The sequence below is a fragment of the Limanda limanda genome, chromosome 1 (genome assembly GCF_963576545.1).
Source record: "Limanda limanda chromosome 1, fLimLim1.1, whole genome shotgun sequence".
Classification (NCBI taxonomy): domain Eukaryota; kingdom Metazoa; phylum Chordata; class Actinopteri; order Pleuronectiformes; family Pleuronectidae; genus Limanda; species Limanda limanda.
Genome location: NC_083636.1, coordinates 4,426,403 through 4,453,965, shown reverse-complemented (window position 1 = coordinate 4,453,965; position 27,563 = coordinate 4,426,403). Strand labels below are relative to the sequence as shown.

Below are 27,563 nucleotides of genomic sequence, written 5' to 3'. Positions count from 1 at the left end.
AAAACTCTTCAGGAAACTCTGAAATGATAAATGTGTGTATTTCTGTTTCAGTGTGTCCTGCAGACATCCAGCAACTGATGGTGATTAAAGAAGAGGTTCCCACTGAGGAGCAGCAGTGGAGCCCCCTTGTGGACAAGAACGACCAAAAGCCTTCTCGCATTAAAGAGGAACAGGAGGAACCGTGGACCAATCAGGATGGACAGCAGCTTCAAGGACTGGAGGAGGCTGATATCAAGTTCACATTAACTCCTGCCGCTGTGAAGAGTGAAGAAGATGAAGAGAAACTTAAATCGTCAAAGCTTCATCCGAGTGAGACGAAGGAGAACAGAGCGGACTGTGGAGCACTAGAACCAGCCAGGAACTCAGGTCCTGATGGACTTTTACAACCAGGTGCTGAGGACGAAACTGAAGACACTTCTGAGACTGAAGAGAGTGAGGATGATTGGATGGAGACCAGGGAAACTCAGACAGGATTAAATAGAAGAAATAACAAACAGCCTCTAAGTGATATGGGATGTAAGACAGAAAAAAAATCGTTTAGCTGCTCTGAGTGTGGTAAAAGATTTATCAATAGGGGACATCTAAATAAACATATGAGGACTCATACAGGAGAGAAGCCGTTTAGTTGCTCTGAGTGTGGTAAAAGATTTACCGAAAGGGGCAATCTAAATGCACATATTAGGATTCATACAGGTGAGAAAACGTTTAGTTGCTCTGAGTGTGGTAAAAGATGTAGCCATAGGGGCAATCTAAATACACATATGAGGATTCATACAGGAGAGAAGCCGTTCAGTTGCTCTGAGTGTGGTAAAAGATTTACAGAAAGGGGCAAACTAAATAAACATATGAGGATTCATACTGGAGAGAAGCCGTTCAGTTGCTCTGAGTGTGGTAAAATATTTACCCAAAGGAGCAGTCTAAATAGACATGTGAGGAGTCATACAGGAGAGAAGCCGTTCAGTTGCTCTGAGTGTGGTAAAAGATTTACAGAAAGGGGCAAACTAAATAAACATATGAGGATTCATACTGGAGAGAAGCCGTTCAGTTGCTCTGAGTGTGGTAAAAGATTTACCCAAAGGAGCAGTCTAAATAGACATGTGAGGAGTCATACAGTAGATAAACTGTTAAGTTGATCTGAGTGTGGTAAAAGATTAAAGATTCAGTCCTATTGTACGAAACGTGAGGATTCATAAAGGAGATAAATGACTCAGTTGCAGCCTTTGCAACAAAAGAGTTATTAGGGTTTAGCAGATATTAATATTTTACATATTCATAGTTCACTATTTTAAAAAGACTTTTATAAGTTGTATGTTACTAGAAAATATAACTCATTGAATAACACGAAAGATTTTTGTTTATATATCTTGTTTCTACTGAATTACATAATTTGTCTATTTTTCATAATGTCCAATATCTCATTTTAAGGTTAAAGTGTTTGTTCCTTGCACAGTATGAATGTGTGTTTCTAACTAGTTCATATGATTCAATATGTTTGTTTAAAACTGTCGTTTCTTGGTTGGTGAGATTCAATGACAGTGTGTGTTCTCCTTCATGTATTGAATGTGTTTCCAAGAATGAAAGTCTAATAAAAAGATAATGCGTCGTTGCCCTCCTCCTCTTTGTTTCTGTACGAATGGAGGCTGCACTGGCTACAGTTGAATTGTCTCATCACGACACAAATGAATAAGCTTCTCACAGTCAGACAAGTTTGTTTACGTTTGACGCAAAGTCGAATCTGGGCAATTTCAGGTCAGAATATCTGACATACGATTCATCTGGAACGCAGCATTACACTCACAAACACGAACAGTGGAGCAGCGAAGACGGAGGAGCCCTCGTTGACATGAATGATGGTAAATGTCAAACAGCAGGATTGTTAAATTCAGAGACAAAATGGCGGGCTTCCTGTTGTGTTTTTCATAATGCCCCTTGAGATTTTCTTGTTTTTCTGGTTTTCCATTTTATTCCATTATAGTTGAAAATTTGTCTCTGTCTCATACACATCCACAAATTCCTAAATGCACAACATAATAGCAATAACCTTAAATATGTGTTAATACAAAATGTGGAACCATATTGTGATTTATTGCATTTGTATAACACACCGATCAAACTTAGAAACTTGAATAAACAATGTGACATTTAGTATATTAATAGTATTTATCACGAATTATTGTATTTTGATATCATCTTTGCCCAAACCCTCTAAGTGGAATCCAATTTTGTTTAAGTGATTCCTGATGTGCTCCCACAGCTGCAGTAGCCTGATCGAAACCCCCAGGGGGCGTTAGAGCTCTGCATTTGTGACTGTGCAGCATACATCGTGGGTCCTCCTATTTTTCTGCATGAGACCATCCTCCTCTGGTTCCACTCTCAATCCAACTGTAATCATAGACCAACATGTGCTAATGCAAAGAGTATTTTAATTATGAGTTCATGAGCTGTTTCTAATTTGCAGATACTAGCAATTAAACCTTTTTGAAATATACTTTTTTTGATATATGTAAGATATCACAGGTGGATGCAACATTTTACTGTAGTGCTTCTGCCACATTTACTTTAACAATATGCATTTACCCTTCACTAAATGATTATTTATTTCTGGATTTTGGTAAACTGATCACCCGTGATCAGTTTACCAAAATAGTCTCAGGTTCTAAACCAACAACCTGTATTTTAGATCCGATTCCAACTAAATTACTTAAAGAAATTCTGCCCCTAATAGATAATTCGTTACTTAACACAATCAATCTGTCATTATCATCAGGTTATGTACCACAGTCTTTTAAAATAGCTGTAATCAAACCCCTACTCAAAAAACCCACCCTAGACCCAGAGGTTTTAGCAAATTACAGGCCAATATCTAATCTCCCCTTCCTATCTAAAATCTTAGAAAAAGTTGTAGCCAATCAGCTGTGTGAGTTTCTCCAGGAAAATAATATATATGAAGACTTTCAGTCTGGGTTTAGAACCAATCACAGCACAGAGACAGCCCTGGCAAAAGTCACTAATGACCTTCTAATAGCTTCAGATCAGGGACTTGTGTCTGTCCTTGTTCTGTTAGATCTCAGTGCAGCATTCGACACAATTGACCATCAAATTTTATTAGAGAGACTAAAACAATTAATTAACATTAAAGGAACGGCCCTAAACTGGTTTAAATCATATTTTTCTGATCGCTCCCAATTCGTACAAATTAATGATGAGTCATCTGTATGCACCAAAGTTAACCATGGTGTCCCACAGGGGTCTGTGCTCGGCCCAATTTTATTCTCATTATATATGCTTCCACTAGGAAACATTATCAGGACACACTCGGTAAATTTTCACTGCTATGCGGATGACACCCAGTTATATTTGTCAATAAAACCTGATCAAAGTAATCAATTAACTAAACTTCGAGCATGTCTCAAGGACATAAAAACCTGGATGACCCACAATTTTCTCTTATTAAACTCAGATAAAACAGAGGTTATAATACTCTGCCCTAAACACCTTAGAGATACATTATCTAATGATATAGCTGCGCTAGATGACATTGCCCTTGCTTCCAATGACACAGTCAGGAACTTGGGAGTGATCTTCGATCCTGATTTGTCCTTTAATAGTCACTTAAAAGTAATTTCTAGGACCGCGTTTTTCCACTTGCGTAATATCTCAAAAATCAGACATGTCCTTTCGCAAAAAGATGCAGAAAAACTAGTCCACGCCTTTGTTACATCGAGACTGGACTACTGTAATTCACTATTATCAGGCTCCAGCAGCAAGTCGTTAAAGACTCTGCAGCTGGTCCAAAATGCCGCAGCACGTGTCCTGACGAGAACTAAGAAAAGAGAGCACATTTCTCCAGTATTAGCATCACTACACTGGCTTCCTGTTAAATCTAGAATAGAATTTAAAATTCTCCTCCTCACCTTCAAGGCCCTTAATGATATGGCACCTCTTTACCTTAAAGAGATGTTAGTTCCATATCAACCTACTAGAGCACTCCGATCCCAGAACTCAGGTTTACTTGTTGTCCCTAAAGTCTCTAAAAGTAGAGTAGGAGCCAGAGCTTTTAGCCATCAAGCCCCACTCCTGTGGAATAATCTCTCACTTTCAGTTAGGGAAGCAGACACGCTCTGTTCGTTTAAAAGTAGACTCAAAACCTTCCTTTTTGATAAAGCTTATAGTTAGAGCTAATTAGTGCGATGTTCCAAAATTGATTAAATGGCAAAAACCCCTGATGATGCTAAGACGCACAGGGAATTTATGACACAAGACACGCGGAGCTTCTCTTTCCTGCTTCTCCTTCCTTTTCTCCATATTTATCACATCAAGGTAATTCTTATCTGATCAGTACATGTTACTAACTTGACCCCTTTCCCGGAGTTTCTGTGCCTTAGCGCCCGCGGATGCAGGGCCACAGCTGTGGCCGCACCATGGATATGATTGTGGATCGCGCGTCAGAGGTCGCAATGGTGGATCCAGTTCGGTGGATTCTGTATCGTGCCAGCTGATCGTCGTTGTAATGGAGGATCCTTTGTCGCGTTGGCATCGGATGATGAGGGACCACGACCGAGGCGGCAGCTGATAATGGATTCTAACTGGCGGCGGTGGACAATGACTGTGGACTGTAGTGGATCCCATCCTGATGCTGGATCGTGTTCTTGCTGGCTGCTGGCCAGAGACTGTGATTGCAGCGGGACTGCCTGACACATATTATTGAAAAATGTTTACCCTCATCGATGCTGCTAAAAATCCTGATGATGTTTTCTTACACTTGACATCTATTGCACTTCTGTCCGTCCTGGGAGAGGGATCCCTCACATGTGGCTCTCTCTGAGGTTTCTACATATTTTTACCTGTGAAAAGGGTTTTTAGTAGTTTTTCCTTACTCTTGTTGAGGGTTAAGGACAGAGGATGTCACACAATGTTAAAGCCCTATGAGACGAATTGTTATTTGTGAATGTGGGCTATACAAATAAAACTTGATTGATTGATTGATTGACTCTCCTCCTCCTCCTCCTCTTCCTCTTCCTCTGACCCCATCCCTCCTTTTCTTATTGTCTTATTGTCTACAGTTGCAGGAGAGAAAACGTTTAGTTGATCTGAGTGTGGTAAAAGATTAAAGATTCTGTCCTATTGTACGAGACATGTGAGAATTCGTAAAGGAGAGAAGTGATTCAGTTGCAACCTTTGCAACATAGGATTTCTTAGGATTTTTGAGCAGATATTCATATTATAAATTATTCATAGTTCACTGTTTTAAATAGGCATAACAGTTTTTTATCACTAGAAAATATAACTCATTGAATAACACAAATGATTTGTGTTTATCTTGTTTCTACTGATTTCTACATAATTTCTCTATCTTTCATTATCTCATGTCATTTTAAGGTTAAAGTGTGTTCCTTGCACAGTATGATTGTTTGTTTCTAACTAGTTCATATGATTAAATATGTTTGTTTAAAACAATGGTTTCTTGATTCGTGAGATTCAATGACAGTGTGTGTTCTCCTTTATGTATTGAATGTGTTTCCAAGAATGAACGTCTAATAAAAAGATAATGGCGTCGTCGCCCTCCTCCTCTTTGTTTCTGTATGAACAGAGGCTGCACTGGCTACAGTTGAATTGTCTCATCACGACACAAATGAATCAGCTTCTCACAGTCAGACAAGTTTGTTTACGTTTGACGTGAAGTTGGATCTGAGCAATTTCAGGTCAGAATATCTGACATACGAGTCGTCTGGAACGCAGCATTACACTCACACACACAGACAGTGAACAGGGTATCCGTGGGGTCTTGAAAAGTATTAAAAGTTGATATATAAATTTAGGGAAAATCAAGACCCTTGAAAAGTATTAAAAAGTCTTGAATCTTTTTCAAATTCATGACTCTGTTTAGCTGAATTTTTTTTTCCTCTTAAATTGTCAGAACTCAGCTGATAAATGACACGGGGCTCGAGCGGGCTCAGAGCGCGAGTCGTTTAATCTGCCATGTAGAGGACGGCCACCTGCGAATAGTGTGCTTTAAATTGTTTATATTCCTGCAATGGGGAAGTGTAAATTTGCGGGGTCGTGGCTGCAACACGAGCAGTTTAAACTCTGGCTGAAGCTCATCGCTGGGAATGACCGGGAGGCGTACTGTTCTGTCTGCAAGAAGAAGATGAGCATCGCTTCAATGGGGATTAATGCGCTCCGGTCGCACATGCAATGAGCTAGCCACAAATCCGCTGCGGCACGCAGACAGCAGGTATCCATCGAGCATTGGGCAACACCTTCCTCGGCTAATGTTGTTACACCATCCACAACGAATAGGACAACTTAAGCTAGTAACGCTGCTAGCGTTGCTAACGTTCCATCAGTTGTCGCCGCTTCAAGTTGTACAGACCTCAGAGTGACGCTGGGAGCCACACCTACGCTGCGCGCGGAAGTGTTGTGGTGTCTCCACACCACAGTAAAACACCACTCCCTCACGTCCAATGACGGCATTTCAGAAATGTTCAAAGAAATGTTTCCCGATTCAGACATCGCCAAGACGTTCACCTGCGGCAAGGACAAATCTGGTTACATAACAAAATTCGGACTAGCACCATACTTCAAGCAACAGCTTGTTGATGGTGTCAATAAAGCTGGGCAGTTTGTGCTGATGTTTGATGAGAGCTGTCTAATTATGCAATTAACATTGACTTGAATGGCTTGGAAGTAGCCAGAGTAACATGACCTGGATGTAAAATATTAACATCACATTTGGTCAATAGGTCTAGTGTACAAACAAACAGGATAATTGCACACATTTCACAATAATTGTTCAGTACCCTTGTTATTTGTTTGAGCAAAATCTAGGTTTATATTGTATTTTCTTTTCAGGCAATTAGAGCAACACAAAATAATGGTTGCTACAACAATTTTATTTATAATAACAAATTTTAATGTAGATATAAGTTAGAAGATATCTCAGTGGAATCCAATTTTGTTTCAGTGTTCCCCTGATGTGCTCCCACAGCTGCAGTAGCCCGATCTCAACCACCGGGGGGAGCTAGAGCTCTGCGTTTGTGACTGTGTAGCATGCATGGTGGGTCCTGTCGCTGTGTGTCTTTGTCCCCTCAGAGACTCAGAGAGGAGCAACATGTCCGCCGTGCAGCTGCTGCGGGAGTCGGTACATGAGCGGATCCTCGCTGCCGCTGAAGACTTCCTGATGCAGGTGGAGGAAGGAGGAGGAAAGGCTCGAGTCCCGGAGCTGAGAGCGATGCTCACCGAGCGGCTAATGGCGGCGGGGGAGCAGATCCTCGCTGGGCTTGAGGAAACCTTGTTAGAGTCCGAGGAGCGGTCCGAGCGGGAGATCTGCCGCCAGAGGAGGCTGCTCGATGCCGTGATGCAGCCCGAAGTCCGGCTGCACAGAGCAGGTCAGTCCCTAGAGGAACCGCTACCATGCTAACGCTAGCTAGCATCAGGTCTGCTAACGTTAGCTAGCATCAGATCTGCTAACGCTAGCTAGCATCAGCTCGAGCAGCGGAGTTAAGACGTCACTTCCTGTCTCTCTCTGCTGCTCCACCTCTCACCTGATTAATGAGGAGGATTTGATGCTGTTGTGAACCAGTCTGTGCAGAAAACCTGCTGCTGTGTTGCTCACAGTGTTGTGCAAGTTCACACCTCATGAACTAGTTCAAAGTTCAGTTCATACAAGTAAACATGAGTAGTTCACGTTCATAGTTCACCATTTACATTCTGAACTAGTTCATAGTTCAGTTCATTTCATAGTTTAAAGGTGGAATGTGAGAATGAAAGACTGTTTTTTAAAGAAAACTTTATCCATCACTACCCCTTGCCTTGAACTGTACTTCATATGTATCAATTCCAAAAAGAAATGTTATTTTTAATTTTGTTTTTATTATTGATAATATTGCCTGCTTATTTATTCATACCCTGCAAACAAAAGGCACAACAAATCATAGTGCTCTGCCTTGCTATGAAACCAATTATTAGGTTAGACCTTCAATTCTATCATTTAAATTCATAAAATAAATGTGTGTGTGTGTTGTGTGGGAGCGCGCACACACAGTTGCCCGCTGCTGGTATTTCATGCTGGCCTGATACAATGATGATTTCACAAATTAACGTGACGTTCCCTCTCGTTAACGTTCAACATATGAAAACTGATTCGTAATGTTCACTATTCGCGAAAAATATACGCGACATCCACAACCCTGCACAGGGAGCCACTGCAGAGGGACTGAAGAGCTGCATGCGTTTCCAGAGCCGCGGGTTGCCGACCCCTGGCTACGGCAAAAGAGCGATTTGTTTACTGCTCCGCTGTCAAAGAGATGCGGACGTCAAAACATTAGTTTGGCTACAATGTTAGTTCCGCCTCTCATTTCCCCCTCCCGGTGGCGCGCCCCTCCTGTTATGCCTCCGCGCCGCACCGGTGGGCTGCACCACACAGTTTGAGAATCACTGGGCTTCATCGCGGAAATGATACGGGCACTGAGCAACGACATGGTGCAAGCATTCCATTTAGACAGCGTCTCTCCTCAGGAGAAGGAAAACATTATGTAACGTTTTAGCTAGACCTCAGATAATATGAGTATGTTCACCGTTCAAATTCATTATTTGTCTTTAAGTTGTGTTCGGTTCATCGTTCTCATAAAAATGTACGTGTTCAATAGGGCTGCAACTAACGACTATTCTGATAGTCGATTAGTCACCGATTATTGAAACGATTAATTGACTAATCGGATTATGAATGACACAAATTCTCAATTGCTCTTATTTAGCAAACAGCTTTTAAATTTAGCTTGAGGTTGTTTGAGGCATGTGATGACTGAAAATAAAGGCAATAAAGATTGATACTTCTTTCCAAAAAAATGTCTTTTAATAAACTTTGCTGCATATAAGGGTACTGTTGACCCAAAGAAAAATCAAGTTTTTGTCTATTTAAAAGCAAGGACAGGCAAAGTGCTAATAAAAAAAATTAATTTAAATTCAAGTTAGTGCTAGTAGTAAAAATAAATTAAAAATCAAGTATCCATTTTTCCTGTTGACAAAAATGACCACACAGTTTGAGAATCACTGGGCTACATCGCGGAAATTATACGGGCACTGAGCAACGACATGGTGCAAGCATTCCATTTAGACAGCGTCTCTCCTCAGGAGAAGGAAATCATTATGTAACGTTTCAGCTAGACCTCAGATAATATGAGTGTGTTCACCGTTCAAATTCATTATTTGTCATTAAGTTGTGTTCGGGTCATCATTCTCATAGAAGTGTACCTGTTCAATCAAGGCGTTCTTTTGAACTCATTTATGCACAACACTGGTTGCTCTTGTCTGAAATAGAAAGTCGGGACACATTTCTCTGAGTTTTACCCACAGGTCTTGTCTGAAAGCAGCTTAACCAACTAACTAACTTCCCCTCGCCCTGTTCTCCTCTGTTAGTGACCTACTTGGTTTATTTGGTCTCAAAATGAAACATGTTTTTACCAGAAACCCTTTGTTTTATGCTGCTTCCTTTACAAGCTGCGTTGTAAAACCAACTGTAAACAACATCAACATCTCTACTTCCTGAATGTGATCCTTCAAAAATAACAACAGTCAACATTAAACGACACAACACAAGTTTTTCAAAACACTTCAGGAAACTCTAAAATGATAAACGTGTGTATTTGTGTTTCAGTGTGTCCTGCAGTCGTCCAGCAACTGATGGTGATTAAAGAAGAGGTTCCCACTGAGGAGCAGAAGTGGAGCCCCTTTGTGGACAAGAAGGACCCAGAGCCCCCCCACATTAAAGAGGAACAGGAGGAACCGTGGACCAATCAGGATGGACAGCAGCTTCAAGGACTGGAGGAGGCTGATATCAAGTTCACATTGACTCCTGTCGCTGTGAAGAGTGAAGAAGATGAAGAGAAACTTAAATCGTCAAAGCTTCATCCGAGTGAGATGAAGGAGAACAGAGTGGACTGTGGAGGACCAGAACCAGCCAGGAACTCAGGTCCTGATGGACGTTTACAACCAGGTCCTGAGGAGAAGACTGAAGACTCTTCTGAGACTGAAGAGAGTGAGGATGATTGGATGGAGACCAGGGAACCTCAGACTGGTTTAAATACAAGAAATAACAAACAGCCTCTAAGTGATATGGGATGTAAGACAGAAAAAAAATTGTTTAGCTGCTCTGAGTGTGGTAAAAGATGTATCCATAGGGGAGATCTAAATAGACATATGAGGATTCATACAGGAGAGAAGTCGTTTAGCTGCTCTGAGTGTGGTAAAAGATTTAACCGTAGGGGCAATCTAAATACACATATGAGGACTCATACAGGTGAGAAACCGTTCAGCTGCTCTGAGTGTGGTGAAAGTTTTACCCAAAGGAACCATCTAAATACACATATGATGATTCATACAGGAGAGAAACCGTTCAGCTGCTCTGAGTGTGGTAAAAGATTTAGCCATAGGGGAGCTCTAAATAAACATGTGAGGATTCATACAGGTGAGAAACCGTTTTGTTGCCTTGAGTGTGGTAAAAGATTTACCACAAGGGGCAATCTAAATTCACATATGAGGATTCATACAGGAGAGAAGCCGTTCAGTTGACCTGAGTGTGGTAAAAGATTAAAGATTCAGTCCTATTGTACGAGACGTGAGGATTCATAAAGGAGAGAAGTGACTACGTTGCAACCTTTGCAACAAAAGAGTTATTAGGGTTTATCAGCAAATATTCATATTATACATATTCATAGTTCACTGTTTTAAATAGACTTAACAGTTATTATGTCCCTAGAAAATACAACTCTTTGAATAACACAAAAGATTTGTGTTTATATGTCTTGTTTCTACTTTTTTTTTTACATAATTTATCTTTTTTTCATAATGTCCTTGTCGTTTAAGGTTAAAGTGTGTTCCTTGCACAGTATGAATGTGTCTTTCAAACTAGTTCATATGATTAACTACGTTTGTTTAAATCAATGGTTTCTTGGTTGGTGAGATTCAATGACAGTGTGTGTTCTCCTTTATGTATTGAATGTGTTTCCAAGAATAAAAGTCCAATAAAAAGATAATGTGTCGTTGCCCTCCTCCTCTTTGTTTCTGTACGAATGGAGGCTGCACTGGCTACAGTTGAATTGTCTAATCAAGACACAAATGAATCAGCTTCTTACAGTCAGACAAGTTTGTTTACGTTTGACGTGAAGTCTGAACTGGGCAATTTCAGGTCAGAATATTTGACATAATGCAGCATTACACACACACACAGACAGTGGAGCAGCGATGACGGAGGAGCCCTCGTTGACATGAATGATGGTAAATGACAAACAGCGGGACTGTTAAATTCAGAGACAGCTGTGATGTCCCCAAATTTAAGATAATTATTTTCATGTGCTTGTGTTTGTACTGGGATGGTTTGGGTCCGTTGGCCGATCTGTGTGATACTGGAGTCAGTAGATCACAGATCTATATAAAGCACCATAGATCATAGGGCAGTGATTCAAAACAAACATATTTAATCGAATGAGCAATTAATCACCTGACGGACGCAGGAAGTGAAGCGTGTATCCTTGCCACAGTGAGCAAAACACATGCCACTCTTTAAAATTTCAGTGCTGCTTTGCAGTCCTAGAAATGGTAGAAATTGTAATTTTAATGTTTAATTGTTTTTGTCTTCATGTCAATTTGAAGTTGATCTGATCTAGGGTTGCAAAGGGGCGAAAAGTTTCCGGTAAATTTCCATGGGAAGTTAAGCTCGGGAATTTTGGGAATTTTGAAGAAAAAAAAACTACGCAAATTAGACGCTGAGCAATAAAAACATCATTCAAAACTCTATTTTTAAGATGGATGGAAAGCAGCACACGCTGCACGTTGAATTTCAACCCTCAACTGTGCATTCTTCCATCATTACTGCTGGGATAATTCCCAGCATCCTGCACACTACAGCACTATTGAGGCCTGCTGTTGTGTGCAGGACTTGTCAGGTAAGTTTCAATGATATTACTGGGGAAAATGTATTAGCATGCTGATTGAGGATTGTTCATCTGTTCATCTAGCCTATTTCCATTCATTTATCCATCAATTGTAAAATATGAGTAGAGACGATTCCAATTGTTTGGCTAACTATTTATATCTCTGGCATTGCATTAGTGTTTTTTTACAAACTTTTTTCTCATCTCATTCTACAGAACAATGCCACGTGCACTATCTCATGTGTGGAGACATTTCACCCCATCCAATGTAGAAGGAAAGGCTGTGTACATTTGCAAATACTGTGCAAAGAACTATGTTAAGAATGCCACAAAGATGCAGAAGCATATAGTCAAGTGCCCAAAGTTTCCTCAGGGCTCAAATCAGCGTATGACAAAACAAAATGTTTAAATTTATGTCTGTATATGACAAGGTAAACACAGTTAGTATAAATTACTCACAACATTTCCAGTTTATTCCCGTTAATTCCCATATATTCCCGTTAATTCCCGTTAATTCCCATGGAAAGTTTCCAACTTTGAATATTCCCGGAATTGTGCAACCCTAATCTGATCTAAGCCCTGGTACAAGTACCTCAAAGTAAAAAAATGTGGGATATGGCCAAAATGGCCACTAAATGCAAAATGGCGGGCTACCTGTTGGGTTTTTCATAATGCCCCTTGAGACTTTTTTGATTTTCTGGTTTTCCATTTTCTTCCATTATAGTTGAAAATTTGTCTCTGTCTCACACACATCCACAAATCCCAAAACGCACAACATAATAACAATTACCTTAAATATGTGTTAAAGGTCCCATCGTATGAAAATTCCACATTTGTAGTGCTTCTACACGTTAATTTGGATATCTGGCATGTCTACCGTCCCAAAAACTGTGGAAAAACACAACTCCCGCGATCTGGTGTGGTTCCTCTATGTTAGAAAGTATGCGCTAGCGAGCGTCCAATGGGGTTATGGGCATTCTTTACGTCATTGGCAGTTTTACGTCATTGGCAGTTTTACGTCAGCGCAGAGACCCCCACCAACACTCGACCCACCAATCGATGGAACCACAATAGAGTTAAGAACCACCCACTTTATTGACCGTCCATCGGTTTGCGCCGCGATTGCATTCTTGCAAGCCTTGTAAACACTTGGATAAGCTATCTACCAGCATGAAACGAATTCGACCACCGAGAGCCAGCGCGTAGCCCATAGCCCGTAGCCTGGAGCCCGGGAGGCGAGAGCCCGGAGCCGGGAGAGTGAGCTGTTGGTGTTTTTTCCAGGTAGGAGCTCGGAGCTGCTTCACTGTGTTGATGCTGTGGTTATGCTGCCTCAACTGGATGTGACTTTGTTGTTGTTAGCAGCAGCAGCTAACGCTGGCTTCTGTGTGTGTGTTTTGCCCCGGTGGAAGCAGCATGTATGAATACAAAACAGCTTGCTGCTAGCGACGCTAACGCTAGCCTAGCGTTAGCTGCGGCACCGGCACCTCCGTGCACCGCCGCTGTCGGGTCCGGGACGTCCCGGTGAGAGATCCTCGGAGGTGCCGCTGTTAGCTCCGGGGACGTCCCGGTGAGGGATCCTCGGAGGTGCAGCTGTTAGCTCCGGAGTCTAGCTTGTGTGTGTGTATGTTTGTGGCGTCCCGGGCATGCAGCACGTTTACATAGAAAACAATGCACTCGGAGGCTAACCCGACTCGTAGCTTCTGTGTGTGTCTGTCTTTGTTAGAAACTAGCATTGGAACGTGTTCAAGGAACCCCCCCCCGGTCTCCGGTTGCATTGTACCGGTGCCGGTGGGCTCGCTCAGCGCCAGGGTGGCGAAGCGGAGGAGGAGGAGGGGGGCAGAGAGCTGCACATTATAACTTTTGTGGCTCTTACAGATTTGCTTCACGCAGCCCGAGCTGCACGAACCGGTGCCGGTCACCAGCAGCTCGCTGCCGCCTCCGTCGCTCGCTTTAAAATAGACTCATACTCGGGGTTTTAAGTGCATTTCGCCGCAGAAGTGGCAGCAGTGTTAGCTTCCAAGGCTAGCCCCCACATCCCTTTGCCTGTGTGTGTCTGTGTCTATCTGTGTGTGTGCGTGTGTGTGCGTGTGTCTGTGCGAGCGCTCAGATACAATTATATACTGTATACACACATATCTAATGCATGTATTTAAATAAATGTACATCCTTATCAGAGGGTGTAGTAGTTTTAAAATTGTAGCTTCAATGAAGAAACAAAAACAAACAAATACAGAAATATGTGCAGGACAGTGACTTAAAATTATTTTAACAACCTTACATATGCTAAGGAGAGATTTAAGACGTGAAAGTGGATGTGTGTGTGTGTGTGTGATTGACAGGGGGGGGCGGGGCGGTGAGAGAGGGGGGGGGAGGACTCAATCTGAAGAGGGCTGTTTTAGACAGGGTAAAAAGGCTGTTGTTTTAAATGATCCTTGTGGTATTTTGACCAAAAAATGTTACAGACATTCCATTAAGACCCCAAGGAACCATATCAACTGTGGTAAAATGGACATACGAGGGGACCTTTAATACAAAACGTGGAACCATATTGTGATATATTGCATTTGTATCACACATATCCATCAAACTTAGAAACTTGAAGAAACAATAATGTGACATTTAGTATATTAATATTATTCATTACGAATTATTATATTTTGACATCATCTTTGCCCAAACCCTCCAAGTGGAATCCAATTTTGTTTAAGTGTTCCCCTGATGTACTCCCACAGCTGCAGAAGCCTGATCCCAACCACCAGGGGGAGATAGAGCTCTGCTTTTGTGACTGTGCAGCATGCATCGTGGGTCCTCCTATTTTTCTGCATGAGACCATCCTCCTCTGGTTCTGCTCTCCTCCTCCTCCTCCTTCTCCTCTGACCCCATCCCTCCTTTTCTTATTGTCTTCTGCGGTCTTAACATCCAGCTGTGTGTGTCCAGCTGTTCCTGGATCAGCTGTGACCGGACGGATCCCCAGCTGTGCGGCTCCAGTCCCGCAGGCAGAGAGCAGGCAGAGGCAGGCAGGGTCGGCCATGTTGTTGTGTGGGGGGTGGATACAAGTTTAGTAGTAGGAATTGGAGGCTGCACAGAGGAGGAATACTACAGGATCTGTTCTCCATCTTCTTTTTATTAGTGTCCTGTGTGGTGGCTGTGATGCAGCTGCAGGCCTCCTCTTCCTCCTGTACCTCCTCCTGCTCCTCTTCATCCGTCACCTCTCTGGAACAATGAGTGACTCCTGTTGAGGATTTCAAACTTTTAACTATAGGTTGTGTCTGACAGAATTCTAAACAAATAAAGATAGCATCATTTCAAATTATATTTGTACTCTTACCAAATAAAGATAGAAGTATTTTTAGTAGGCCTTCATACAAATGATTTTATTAACTGTTGCTGCTTAGTGTTAATAATGAATTTTGGATATTAAAGCGTAATTCCCTCAGATTCATTAAACTCACATAGAGATCCAGGAACTGTCCTTTCTGGGGCAAGTCAGTATAACATTGTTTGGGTTAAGTTGTTGCGAATGTTTACACAGTCAGGATTGTGTTGATATAGCTTAAACATAATATTCTTTGCTTCACTGGACAACAGTTTTGCCCCACATTGCATCTGCTGGTTGAAGGACTTTCATGACGTAAACAGGTTGCCAAGCAACTATAACGTCATTGGGAGTGTCTTCCTGTTCACTTCCGTATTCCAAAAGCCAGGAGGATGAATTACGCCTGCGCACTTCTGAGGAGGAGGAACGAAGATCTACTGTAATAAAATAGACAGATGCCGGATGTTCAGGGCGCTCTGATACAACTAATGTACTGGAAGCCCATTGCTTTGCTGCAACCTGTTCATTGCTTTCTAAATAAATACTTTGATTGACCAAACCGAGTTTGGCTCTACTTCTCATAAAGGATAAACGAACACGGCTTTCAACACTCCTGCATCAGCTCCGACCTCCTCGCACACTGCTTTGATTTAACTTCAGCACGAAACCCCAGCGAGCACACAGCAACCTCCTCCGCCACCGGATGCACAAAGTGAGGATGAAGGTTGGGTCAGTCCCTGCTGGAATAACTCAGATCTCCGTTATTTCACCAGGATCTGACTCGAGGAGGGAAGGAGGAGAGAAGGACACGGATCCTGATAAGGTAAAAGATCTCAGATTATTATGCAGGTCTTTGTCAGATAAGAATGGGCCCGTCTGACCTGTCAGCAACAAAGAGAAGAATCTGTCTCACTGTGACATAAACCTCACTCCCATTCAAAACGAATGTTATCGTTCAAAAATCACAACAGTCGACATTAAATGACACAACACAGGTTTCTCAAAACACTTCAGGAAACTCTAAAATGATAAACGTGTGTATTTGTGTTTCAGTGTGTCCTGCAGACGTCCAGCAACTGATTGTGATTGAAGAAGAGGTTCCCCCTGAGGAGCAGCATTGGAGCCCCCTTGTGGACAAGAAGGACCCAGAGCCCCCCCACATTAAAGAGGAACCGGAGGAACCGTGGACCAATCAGGATGGACAGCAGCTTCGAGGACTGGAGGAGGCTGATATCAAGTTCACATTGACTCCTGTCGCTGTGATGAGTGAAGAAGATGAAGAGAAACTGAAAACGTCAAAGCTTCATCCAAGTGAGACGAAGGAGAACAGAGTGGACTCAGTGCTTTTCTCCCGTCACATCTCGCGTCCCTCATCACCAGCGATAAGCTCTTGTTGTCCAGACATTGCACCAGCTCTGCATATGCCTCACCGTTCTTCGCCTCATCTTCCGCGAGAGCATCGTCGTCATCCTCGTCTATCCGCGGGTCCTCCAGGATAACTTCTCTGAGGCGACGCAACCAGGGCCGGTCTTTCCTACAGACGACATAGGCGGTTGCCTAGGGCGCCACTCAGAGGGTGGCGCCAAAAACTGCGCCCAGCAAAAAAACAAAAAATATATATATATATATATATATATATATATATATATATATAAAATATATATATATTTAATGACTTTAACAGTAATTAAAGATTATTCCTACTAATATACGTGATAGTCACGTGGATTTATGTTTCATTAGAGAAATCAGTAAACGACCGCAGCACTCAGGTGGAACGTTTGGCGCGGGAGCAGTTGCACCCCGTACTGTCTCTCTGGGGGGAACGTCCTCCCACATGCCAGATGCAGTCTGGATCATAGATATCGTCTGGATGAGGAACTGAATGCTCCGTGTCTTCATTGCTGCTGCATTCATCCTGTATTCTACGGGTTAGTAGTGGGTGAGAGTCACCTACGTTAGCTCCTAAAGCTTTGCTTGATCACCACGAGTGTCATTGAGACATATTGATATCGTTTTGATTGTCTACTTAGACTGGTAAAAACTTAGAAACTCGGCTGTGCAATACGTGGGCGGGGCTACATTCGTCTGTACACCGCGTTCCACATTATTATGCAAATTACACTTTGCTCAGATTTTCCTAAATAGTAATGCACAGCCAGTCAGTATAATTTTCAAGTCATCAACTGTTAGAGTATAATTCAAATTTTATTGAACAAACCTCCCAATGATAACAGTATTTTTTTCAAAAATAAAAAACTCAAAATGCAGTGTTCCAAATTATTATGCAAGTTTCTGAGTTTCAGAGTTTCAAGATATTTTATAGGTTGTTAAAAACTAAAAATTGTCATTTGTTGAATTTGCAGCATTAAGAGGTCATATTTACTGAAATCAAAACAAGTTTTAATCAAAAACATCTTAACAGGTCAAGTTGCATGTTAACATAGGACCCCTTCTTTGATATCACCTTCACAATTCTTGCATCCATTGAACTTGTGAGTTCTTTGATAGTTTCTGCTTTAATGTCTTTGCAGGATGCCATAATAACCTCCCAGACCACCTGCTTGGATGTGAACTGCCTTCCACCCACATAGATATTTTGCTTGATGATGCTCCAAAGGTTCTCAATAGGGTTAAGGTCAGGGGAAGAGGGGGGCCACACCATGAGTTTCTCTCCTTTTATGCCCATAGCAGCCAATGCCCCAGAGGTATTCTTTGCAGCATGAGATGGTGCATTGTCATGCATGAATATGATTTTGCTTCGGAAGGCACGGTTCTTCTTTTTGTACCACGGAAGAAAGTGGTCAGTCAGAAACTCTACGTACTTTGCCGAGGTCATTTTCACACCGTCAGGGACCCTGAAGGGGCCGACCAGCTCTCTCCCCATGATTCCGTCCCAAAACATGACTCTGCCACCTCCTTGTTGACGTCTCAGCCTTGTTGGGACATGGTGGCCATTCACCAACCATCCTTTACTCCATCCATCAGGACCATCAAGGGTTGCACGGCACTCATCCGTAAACAAAACAGTTTGGAAGTAAGTCTTCATGACTGACTCGAGGAGGGAAGGAGGAGAGAAGGACACGGATCCTGATAAGGTAAAAGATCTCAGATTATTATGCAGGTCTTTGTCAGATAAGAATGGGCCCGTCTGACCTGTCAGCAACAAAGAGAAGAATCTGTCTCACTGTGACATAAACCTCACTCCCATTCAAAATGAATGTTATCGTTCAAAAATCACAACAGTCGACATTAAATGACACAACACAGGTTTCTCAAAACACTTCAGGAAACTCTAAAATGATAAACGTGTGTATTTGTGTTTCAGTGTGTCCTGCAGACGTCCAGCAACTGATTGTGATTGAAGAAGAGGTTCCCCCTGAGGAGCAGCATTGGAGCCCCCTTGTGGACAAGAAGGACTGAATATGATTTTGCTTCGGAAGGCACGGTTCCATCAGGACCATCAAGGGTTGCACGGCACTCATCCGTAAACAAAACAGTTTGGAAGTAAGTCTTCATGTAGTCCTGAGCCCACTGCAACCTTTTTTGCTTGTGAGCTTGGTTTAGGGGCTGAATAACAGGTTTAAGGACACTTGCAAACCTCTTGAGCATCCTACATCTTGAAGTTCGCGACACTCCAGAGGCACCAGTGGCTTCAAACACCTGTTTGCTGCTATTCAATGGCGTTTTAGTGGCTGCCCTCCTAACCCTACGCATTTGTTTGGCAGAAATCTTCCTAATTTTGCCTTTGTCTGAACGAACCCGCTTGTGCTGTGAATCAGTGACAAATTTCTTCACCGTCCGATGATCACGTGCAATTCTTTTGGAAATATCCAATGTTGTGATACCTTGACCAAGGTATTGCACTATTTGTTGCTTTTCAGCAGCAGAGAGATCCTTTTTCTTCCCCATTTTGCCTGAAACATGTAGCTTGCTTAATAATGTGGAACATCTTTCTTAAGAAGTTTTCCTTTGATTGGGCTCACCTGGCAAACTAATTATCACAGGTGTCTGAGATTGATTTCAATCATCCAAATAGCCCTGAGACACAATACCATCCATGAGTTTAATTCAAAAACTAAAAAATGAATGTTTATGACCCTTAAATCCAATTTGCATAATAATGTCGAACGCGGTGTATAGGTGTTTATTTTACCTGCGCGTCGTCTTGCAGGCGGGTCGAGATAGTATATTGTTTACTTTAGACAGGGTGTAGTTCAGCTCCGACACAAACAGACTCTGTAATTAAGTCATGTATTGTTATTGTGCCTTATAAAGACCAGTTATAAGCCAATGTTCAATAGGTCTATATTGTAAATGTTTATATTTCTTTATGAGCGATAATGTTTGAAGTAAAGAGACACCATAATAATTGAATGTATGTTTTATGCACTTTAAAATGCAGTTACACTCAGAGAAATGCTTGTACTTGAAATTGTGTTTAATTTGAATAAGATGCAGTCTGGATGAGGAACTGAAGGCTCCATGTCGTTATTGCTGCTCCATTCATGTTGTATTCTACAAATATACTTTGTTGCTGTGGTATTAACATTAGGGTAAAATGAGCCAAAAATCGGTGACGGTGAAAACGGTGTTGTCAGAACATGCTAGCACATTGAGGCTTATGGTTAGAGTGTGTGTGTCCAAGCAACTTCGACGAAGAAAGAAATAATTTTATAAGTTTTCGTTTGAAAATCGGGGGGGGGGCGGCCCTGGACGCAACTCCATGTGCGCGAGGAACCTCGTCTCCCAGAGTTCGTAGCTTTTCTCATCACCGTCGAATAAAAGTCTGAACAACCTCTGGCCTGAATGACTGGGCCCATAACCTGTTGCGGTAGACATCCCTGCAGCGGTCTATCCGTTTTGGCGGTCACCAGATCGGTTAACTATAATCACGGGAGGAAAAATCAGCACACCTTCGTCTCTTTGGTCTGAGAACTCGAGACCGTTTATTCAGCGTATGCGCAACAGGTTCCCAGTGCACGCAGGCACAACATGTTCCGTGACATCACTGCCTGGGCTTTTTAACATGGCATTGCTCGCTCAACAGTTTTAAATAGACTATTAACAGTTTTTATGCCCCTAGAAAATATAACTCATTGAATAACACGAAGATTTGTGTTTCTACTGAATTACATAATTTGTCTATTTTTCATAATGTCCAATATCTCATTTTAAGGTTAAAGTGTTTGGTCCTTGCACAGTATGAATGTGTGTTTCTAACTACTTCATATGATTCAATATGTTTGTTTAAAACTGTCGTTTCTTGGTTGGTGAGATTCAATGACAGTGTGTGTTCTCCTTCATGTATTGAATGTGTTTCCAAGAATGAAAGTCTAATAAAAAGATAATGGCGTCGTCGCCCTCCTCCTCTTTGTTTCTGTACGAACGCAGGCTGCACTGGCTACAGTTGAATTGTCTCATCACGACACAAATGAATCACCTTCTCACAGTTAGACATGTTTGTTTACGTTGGATCTGGGCAATTTCAGGTCAGAATATCTGACATACGAGTCGTCTGGAACGCAGCATTACACTCAACACACAGACAGTGAACAGGGTATCCGTGGGGTCTTGAAAAGTATTACAAGTTGATATATAAATTTAGGGAAAATCAAGACTCTTGAAAACTTTTAAAAAGTCTTGAATCTTTTTCAAATTCAAGACTCTGTTTAGCCGAATTTTTTTTTCCTCTTAAATTGTCAGAACTCAGCCGAAAAATGACACAGGGCTCGAGCGGGCTCAAAGCGCGAGTCGTTTAATCTTCCATGTAGAGGACGGCCACCTGCGAATAGTGTGCTTTAAATTGTTTATATTCCTGCAATGGGGAAGTGTAAATTTGCGGGGTCGTGGCTGCAACACAAGCAGTTTATTCGGACATCGCCAAGACGTTCACCTGCGGCAAGGACAAATCTGGTTACATAACAAAATTCGGACTAGCACCATACTTCAAGCAACAGCTTGTTGATGGTGTCAATAAAGCTGGGCAGTTTGTGCTGATGTTTGATGAGAGCCTCAATCAGTCCACAAAAAATAAACAGCTCAATGTCCACGTTCGATACTGGGAGGATGACAGAGTCCAATCCAGGTACCTTGGATCTCAATTTTTGGGACATGGCAGAGCCCATGACTTGTTGCATCACATCAAAGTAAGTGTATCTCCGAGCATTTTTTGTATCGATAATTAAATGTTGTGTGGGTGTGGTTGGTTGCTGGGGTACAGATTTGACCAAATTTCTTCGATTTAGAATTGCTTTCAAGTTACAATTTAGCATGTCAGCAATTTTTTCCACTCTTTGGGAGTGCAGTTGTCTAATTATGCAATTAACATTAACTTGAATGGCTTGGAAGTAGCCAGAGTAACATGACCTGGATGTAAAATATTATCACATTTGGTCAATAGGTCTAGTGTACAAACAAACAAGATAATTGCACACATTTCACAATAATTGTTCAGTACCCTTGTTATTTGTTTGAGCAAAATCTAGGTTTATATTGTATTTTCTTTTCAGGCAATTAGAGCAACACAAAATAATGGTTGCTACAACAATTTTAATGTAAATATAAGTTAGAAATCTGGTGAATAGTTGTACCTTACTGTCTGAATGCCAGTCTATTTCAAGAATGAACATTCAAGGATTATTGTCATTAATAAACTTACTGCCTTGTCATCCACAGGAATGTGTTGCAAAACTGAATATGAGGCACCTTATGTCCATCAGCATGGATGGCCCCAATGTCAACTTTAAGTTGGTGGAACTTCTCCAGAAAGAACACGCAGAGCTCTATGGAGGTGCTCAGCTGGTCCTGGTTGGAAGCTGTGGTCTTCACACCCTCCACAACGCAGTAAAGGCATGCTTCACCATGTGGCATCTGGAAAAGCTCCTGAGAGCAATGCACTTCCTCTTCCACAATGTTCCTGCAAGGAGAGAGGACTTCACTAGCCTGACTCTGTCCTCCAGCTTCCCACTTCCATTCTGTGGCCACAGATGGGTTGAAAATGTCCCTGCGGCAGAGAGAGCAGTTGAGGTTTGACCAATGCTACAGATGTATGTGGATGCTGTCAAGAAGAAGAAGGTCCCAAACCCTGCCACTGCCTTGTATGACACCATTGAGGCAGCACAAGGGGATCCATTCATCATTCCCAAGCTACATTTCTTCCTGGCGATTTCCAGGACCTTCAACCCCTTCCTGACAAAATACCAAACCGATGAGCCAGTGCTGACCTTCTTGGCCAAAGACTTGGCTGAGCTGTTGAAGGTACTAATACAGTAATTTAACTGAATTGGATTAATCTATATTAAAAAAATGTCTATATCCAAATAGTGTAAACTGTTTTGCAGACATTCTTTTAGTTTCACAGTCATTGAGAGTTTATTTGAATTACGTTTTATAACAGTGATGTCGTACATGCACAAATTAGATCACTGGTCAACAACCTAAAATCAACTCTCAATAAATACGTAATGAATGAATGCATAACCCTTCACAGATTTTGGATATGCTACTGATTTTGTAATGATACAAAGCAGAACATTTCTTTAATTGCTCTGTCACTCATTACATGCAATTTCTTTTTAAGAGTCTACTGAGGCGGTTTGTGAAGAGGGAACTCCTACAGGATTTCTCGCCCCTGAAGCTGACCAAAGTCGATGCAGCTGATAAGGCAAACTGGGTCTCCACTTTGAATGCTGACATACGCCTGGGTGCAGAATGCGCCATCAAGGTAATTTTGATATATTCATTTTCAGGGTTGCATGTAGGCCACTCTCTCCCCCCTGGGGTAGTTTCAAATAAATATCTACTTAAAGTCTTTAAGTTCAATGAGTGTATATACAGTATAAAAAGCTAACCGTCTGCATCATTTACACTCTGTTCCTTAAATAAATCAGGCACTTCAGAGCAAGCCAGGAAGCAAGGTCAGTGAGCTTTCTGTGCTCACCTTCAGGAGAGAATGTATGCAGGGCCTGGCTAACATGGTTAAGAAAGTGCAGGAGAAAAGCCCTCTGAAATTCCCAGTGGTCAGGAACATCGCCTGCTTGGATCCCACAAAGATGAACACAGATCCAGAGTGGTGCATCAGAAAGATGAAGAATATAGTCCAAACATTCCTGCAGGACAAGCAGTTGGCTGGAGGCATTTCAGCTGGTACGAAAAATATGGTCTAGGGACAGTAGAAGTGGATACGTAACTGTATTTCCTGTAATATTGTCCCAGGCTTTTATTTACCTAAACGACTGAGGGTACCAGTCCTTTATTCAAAGCAGTGTCAAAGAGACATGCCTTTATTTATAATTCCCTGTGTTTGATAAGTAGATTTGCTAATATTTTAGTACCACACAAGGCTAACAGGCATCAAGAGTTATCAGTTTCACTGTTGTTTTTTGCCCCCACTTGGCCTGTACTTAGGGCCAGCCTTTATTTGTTTCTGTCGACCACGTCCCCAGCCATTATTTAAGTAAATATGATATTCCAATTTACCAAGGCTGTATTTTACTAGTCTCAATGTGCATTACCCTTTTAATTTGCGTGTATTCTTGCGTAAACATTGTGAAACTGAAATAACTTTCTGAAGAAATCTACAATACACTATTTACCTTTTTATGTGCACAGATGCTGTGAGAAATATATTTGTCAAATAAATGATGAAGCAGTTTACTAGAATGAAATTTAATGACCTATGTATAATAACTTCTTTTACTTCTCTCTTTTCCCTGTCAATTCTGTAGGTGATGTGATCGTCCAACAGTTCGAGAGCTTTCTTTCTGTTGAGGGCAGAGATGAGAGATTCCTCTCCTTTCAGCCACTGAAGCAGCGAGTTGATGTGTTCTTGCACTCAGTACTTAAGTCCTACCCTGAGCTTTTAATTTTCTCTCAGAGCCTGCTACTTCTGTCCCATGGACAAGCCACGGTAGAGAGAGGATTCTCGATAAACAAGCATGTTGAAACCTGTAACATCCAAGAAGAGTTGATGGAAGCTCTGCACTTGATCTGTGACAAGGTCAGTGTCTGTGGGGGGGTTCTGCAGGTACCCATCACAAAGGAACTCCTTCTGCAGCCTCCACAAGGTCCAAATATAGGAATCACCTGGAACAAGAACGGAAGAAAAGAGAGACTGACACGCAGGGACTCAAGAGGAAAGCAGTCGTGGATGAGCTGGAAGAGCTGAAAAATAAAAAGAAAGTCCTAACAGAGGTTTGCGAATTCCTGCAAAAAGATGCGGATCAGCTGGCAGAGCAGGCAGAGGGAAAGTCTGGATCGCTAATGGCTCAGCTGATAACAAAGTCAAACACCCTCAGGAGAAGGCACAAGGAAAAACGCACTGAGCTGGTTAAAACTGAAAAGTTGTTGGAAAACAAAGCAACTAAATTGAGGCACATGCCATGAATCCTATTTGTAAGGATTAGTTAGTTTCGTCCGTGTTCAATGTTTACACACATACGTTTCTGAGTTCTATAAATAAATTGTGACTTTTGGCTTAGTACCTCAATTTGTTCTTTTGAGCTTTATTCCCTCCCGGCCTATCTGAATTCTGTTGTGTTGATACAGTGCTACATAGAAGTTCTTGCAAACTTCATTTAATTTTGCAATCTCAAACTCAATTGTGTCGCTGATGTAACCGGTTAAAGCTCCTAGTGGCGCTGGGGTCTTGAAAAATATTAGAAGGGTCTTGAAAAAGGTCTTGAAAAGTATTGAATTTAATCTCAGGATTGCTGCATATACCCTGGGGCCGGTTTTCAAAAGTAATCTGATCGGATTACGGCTATCGGATTGGATCAAATCTTGAAAATGGGTATTTCAAAAGAAAAAAAGGATTCAGAAATTGGATTGGATCACGTAATCTAATCTTGTTGTTGATCCGGATCGAACCTTGAGTTTGGGTTTTTCAAAACTTTGTGGTAGGATTGGGATCATTGTGATCCTAAAAATCTGGATTAAACTGATCCCAGCAGGAGGGTGGATTCATGGTGGATATCAGTAATAAAGCTAGGTAACTAAAATTGGTTAGTTAAATAATACAACATTTATATCATGCATTTTACAGTATTTATATTTATTCATCAATTTCACTTGAATTGTTCAACAGGAAGTACATAAAGTAGGTAGGCTATATAGGCTAGCAACCTTTCAGTACAGCAAATTATAAATTATAAATAGTTCGGCCCCATAAAATAATCCCCCAAACAGCTGTCAATATTGAACTCAAATAATAAATCAAGGCCAGACTTGAGATCCGCCTCCTAAAGGCCAAGCTTGGACACGCTGGTCTCTCCACAGCAGACGAAGCAGATGATGATGATGATGAAGAAGAAGGAGAACTCATAAGAAGAACTACTCATAACAAGAACTAAGAAGTAATTTATTTTGTTAAGTATTGGACATTTAAGCCTTTTTTTTATCCAGTTCAATTCAATAAATCTTTGTTTGAAACCTGTTCGATTTATTTGTTGTAGGTCTCAGATGAGTGGACTGCCTGTTTCCAAGAAATGGACAATGGAGGGGGATGTTTATATTGTTTGTTTGCTGTTCCGTTCAGTCCTTTTTTCTGTTCAAATGAAGCATATTGGAGTGACCCCACACTATTCTACCTGTTGTTCTTTACATAGCTACATTTTGATAGTCCCATTTAGACCACAGGTAATCCAGATTTGGTAATCCTGAAAAGTTTGAATCCGGATCAGAGTAATCCAATCCCACATTGCTTTGAAAAACCAGCATAAAAATAAAATGGATTACGTGATCCTGGATAGCAGAAAAAGAGATTTCCAAATCTGGATCAGTTTGATCCAGATTAAAACTTTTGAAAAACCGGCCCCAGGGGCCGGTTTTTCAAAAGTAATCTGATCGGATTACAGCTATCGGATTGGATCAAATCTTGAAAATGGGTATTTCAAAAGAAAAAAAGGATTCAGAAATTGGATTGGATCACATAATCTAATCTTGTTGTTGATCCGGATCAAACCTTGAGTTTGAGTTTTTCAAAACTTTTTGGTAGGATTGGGATCATTGTGATCCCAAAAATCAGGATTAAACTGATCCCAGCAGGAGGGTGGATTCATGGTGGATATCAGTAATAAAACTATGTAACTAAAATTGGTTAGTTAAATAATACAACATTTATATCATGCATTTTACAGTATTTATATTTATTCATCAATTTCACTTGAATTGTTCAACAGGAAGTACATAAAGTAGGTAGGCTATATAGGGCAACAAAAGACCAAGCTGAAGCCAAGAACAGCCAAACAGGCAACAACCCATATAAGAGGGGTGAATACACAAACATAGTCCTTGATATTATTGGAGGTGAAAAGTCGGAAGCTCTGCATGGGATCCAAGATGTTGCAGAGGATGGTGAGCCTGTGATGACAGCAGAAAGTGAGCCTTCTTCAGAAACATTTATTCTTAATCTCTGCCCTGTAATCGAGGGAGAAGGTCAATCACAGGTGGAGCCAGAAGGCCTAGTTCCCACAGGACCCCCAGAGAGAGGCTCAAAGCACCCAAAGAAAGATGACGCCTATAAGGTACTTCTGCAAAAAGAGACTGAAAGGGCAGAAGTACAGATCCATCTAGCAGAGGAACAGCTTATTCTTGCCCGACTACAGCAAACCAAGCAGCAGATGATGATGATGAAGAAGAAGGAGAACTCATAAGAAGAACTACTCATAACAAGAACTAAGAAGTCATTTATTTTGTTAAGTATTGGACATTTAAACCTTTTTTTATCCAGTTCAATTCAATAAATCTTTGTTTGAAACCTGTTCGAAACATCCATAATGTATTTGTGAGTAAAGTATGTATTTATTTACTTATTTGTTGTAGGTCTCAGATGAGTGGACTGCCTGTTTCCAAGAAATGGACAATGGAGGGGGATGTTTATATTGTTTGTTTGCTGTTCCGTTCAGTCCTATTTTCTGTTCAAATAAAGCATATTGGAGTGACCCCACACTATTCTACCTGTTGTTCTTTACATAGCTACATTGTGATAGTCCCATTTAGACCACAGGTAATCCAGATTTGGTAATCCTGAAAAGTTTGAATCCGGATCAGAGTAATCCAATCCCACATTGCTTTGAAAAACCAGCATAAAAATAAAATGGATTACGTGATCCTGGATAGCAGAAAAAGAGATTTCCAAATCTGGATCAGTTTTGATCCAGACCGGCCCAACTTTTGAAAAACCGGCCCCTGAGGATCAGCTGATCCTGATCCTGATCCAGGTCCACTAGGATCTGCTGATCCAGATCCACATCTGGATCAGCTGATCCACCAACACCCACGCCAACATCTGTGAAGAAATCAAAACAGTTTCATTA

General features: G+C 41.5%; 2 protein-coding genes and 1 long non-coding RNA gene across 3 annotated transcripts; all 3 read left to right on the top strand.

The window, feature by feature from the left end:
* The first annotated feature begins 349 nt into the window (after positions 1–349).
* LOC133023592 (oocyte zinc finger protein XlCOF19-like) lies at positions 350–1,263 on the top strand. Its single transcript, XM_061090699.1, has one exon. The coding sequence runs from the start codon at positions 447–449 to the stop codon at positions 1,131–1,133; it is 687 nt and encodes a 228-aa protein (XP_060946682.1). The 5' UTR covers positions 350–446; the 3' UTR covers positions 1,134–1,263.
* A 5,782-nt stretch (positions 1,264–7,045) lies between these two features.
* Positions 7,046–11,012, top strand: LOC133023696 (zinc finger and SCAN domain-containing protein 12-like). Its single transcript, XM_061090793.1, has 2 exons — positions 7,046–7,388; positions 9,656–11,012. The coding sequence occupies exons 1-2, from the start codon at positions 7,055–7,057 to the stop codon at positions 10,567–10,569; spliced, it is 1,248 nt and encodes a 415-aa protein (XP_060946776.1). The 5' UTR covers positions 7,046–7,054; the 3' UTR covers positions 10,570–11,012.
* Positions 11,013–26,862: 15,850 nt separating this feature from the next.
* LOC133023797 (uncharacterized) lies at positions 26,863–27,193 on the top strand. Its single transcript, XR_009683077.1, has 2 exons — positions 26,863–26,929; positions 27,070–27,193. It is a non-coding gene; the product is annotated as an uncharacterized LOC133023797 (long non-coding RNA).
* The last annotated feature ends 370 nt before the right edge of the window (positions 27,194–27,563 follow it).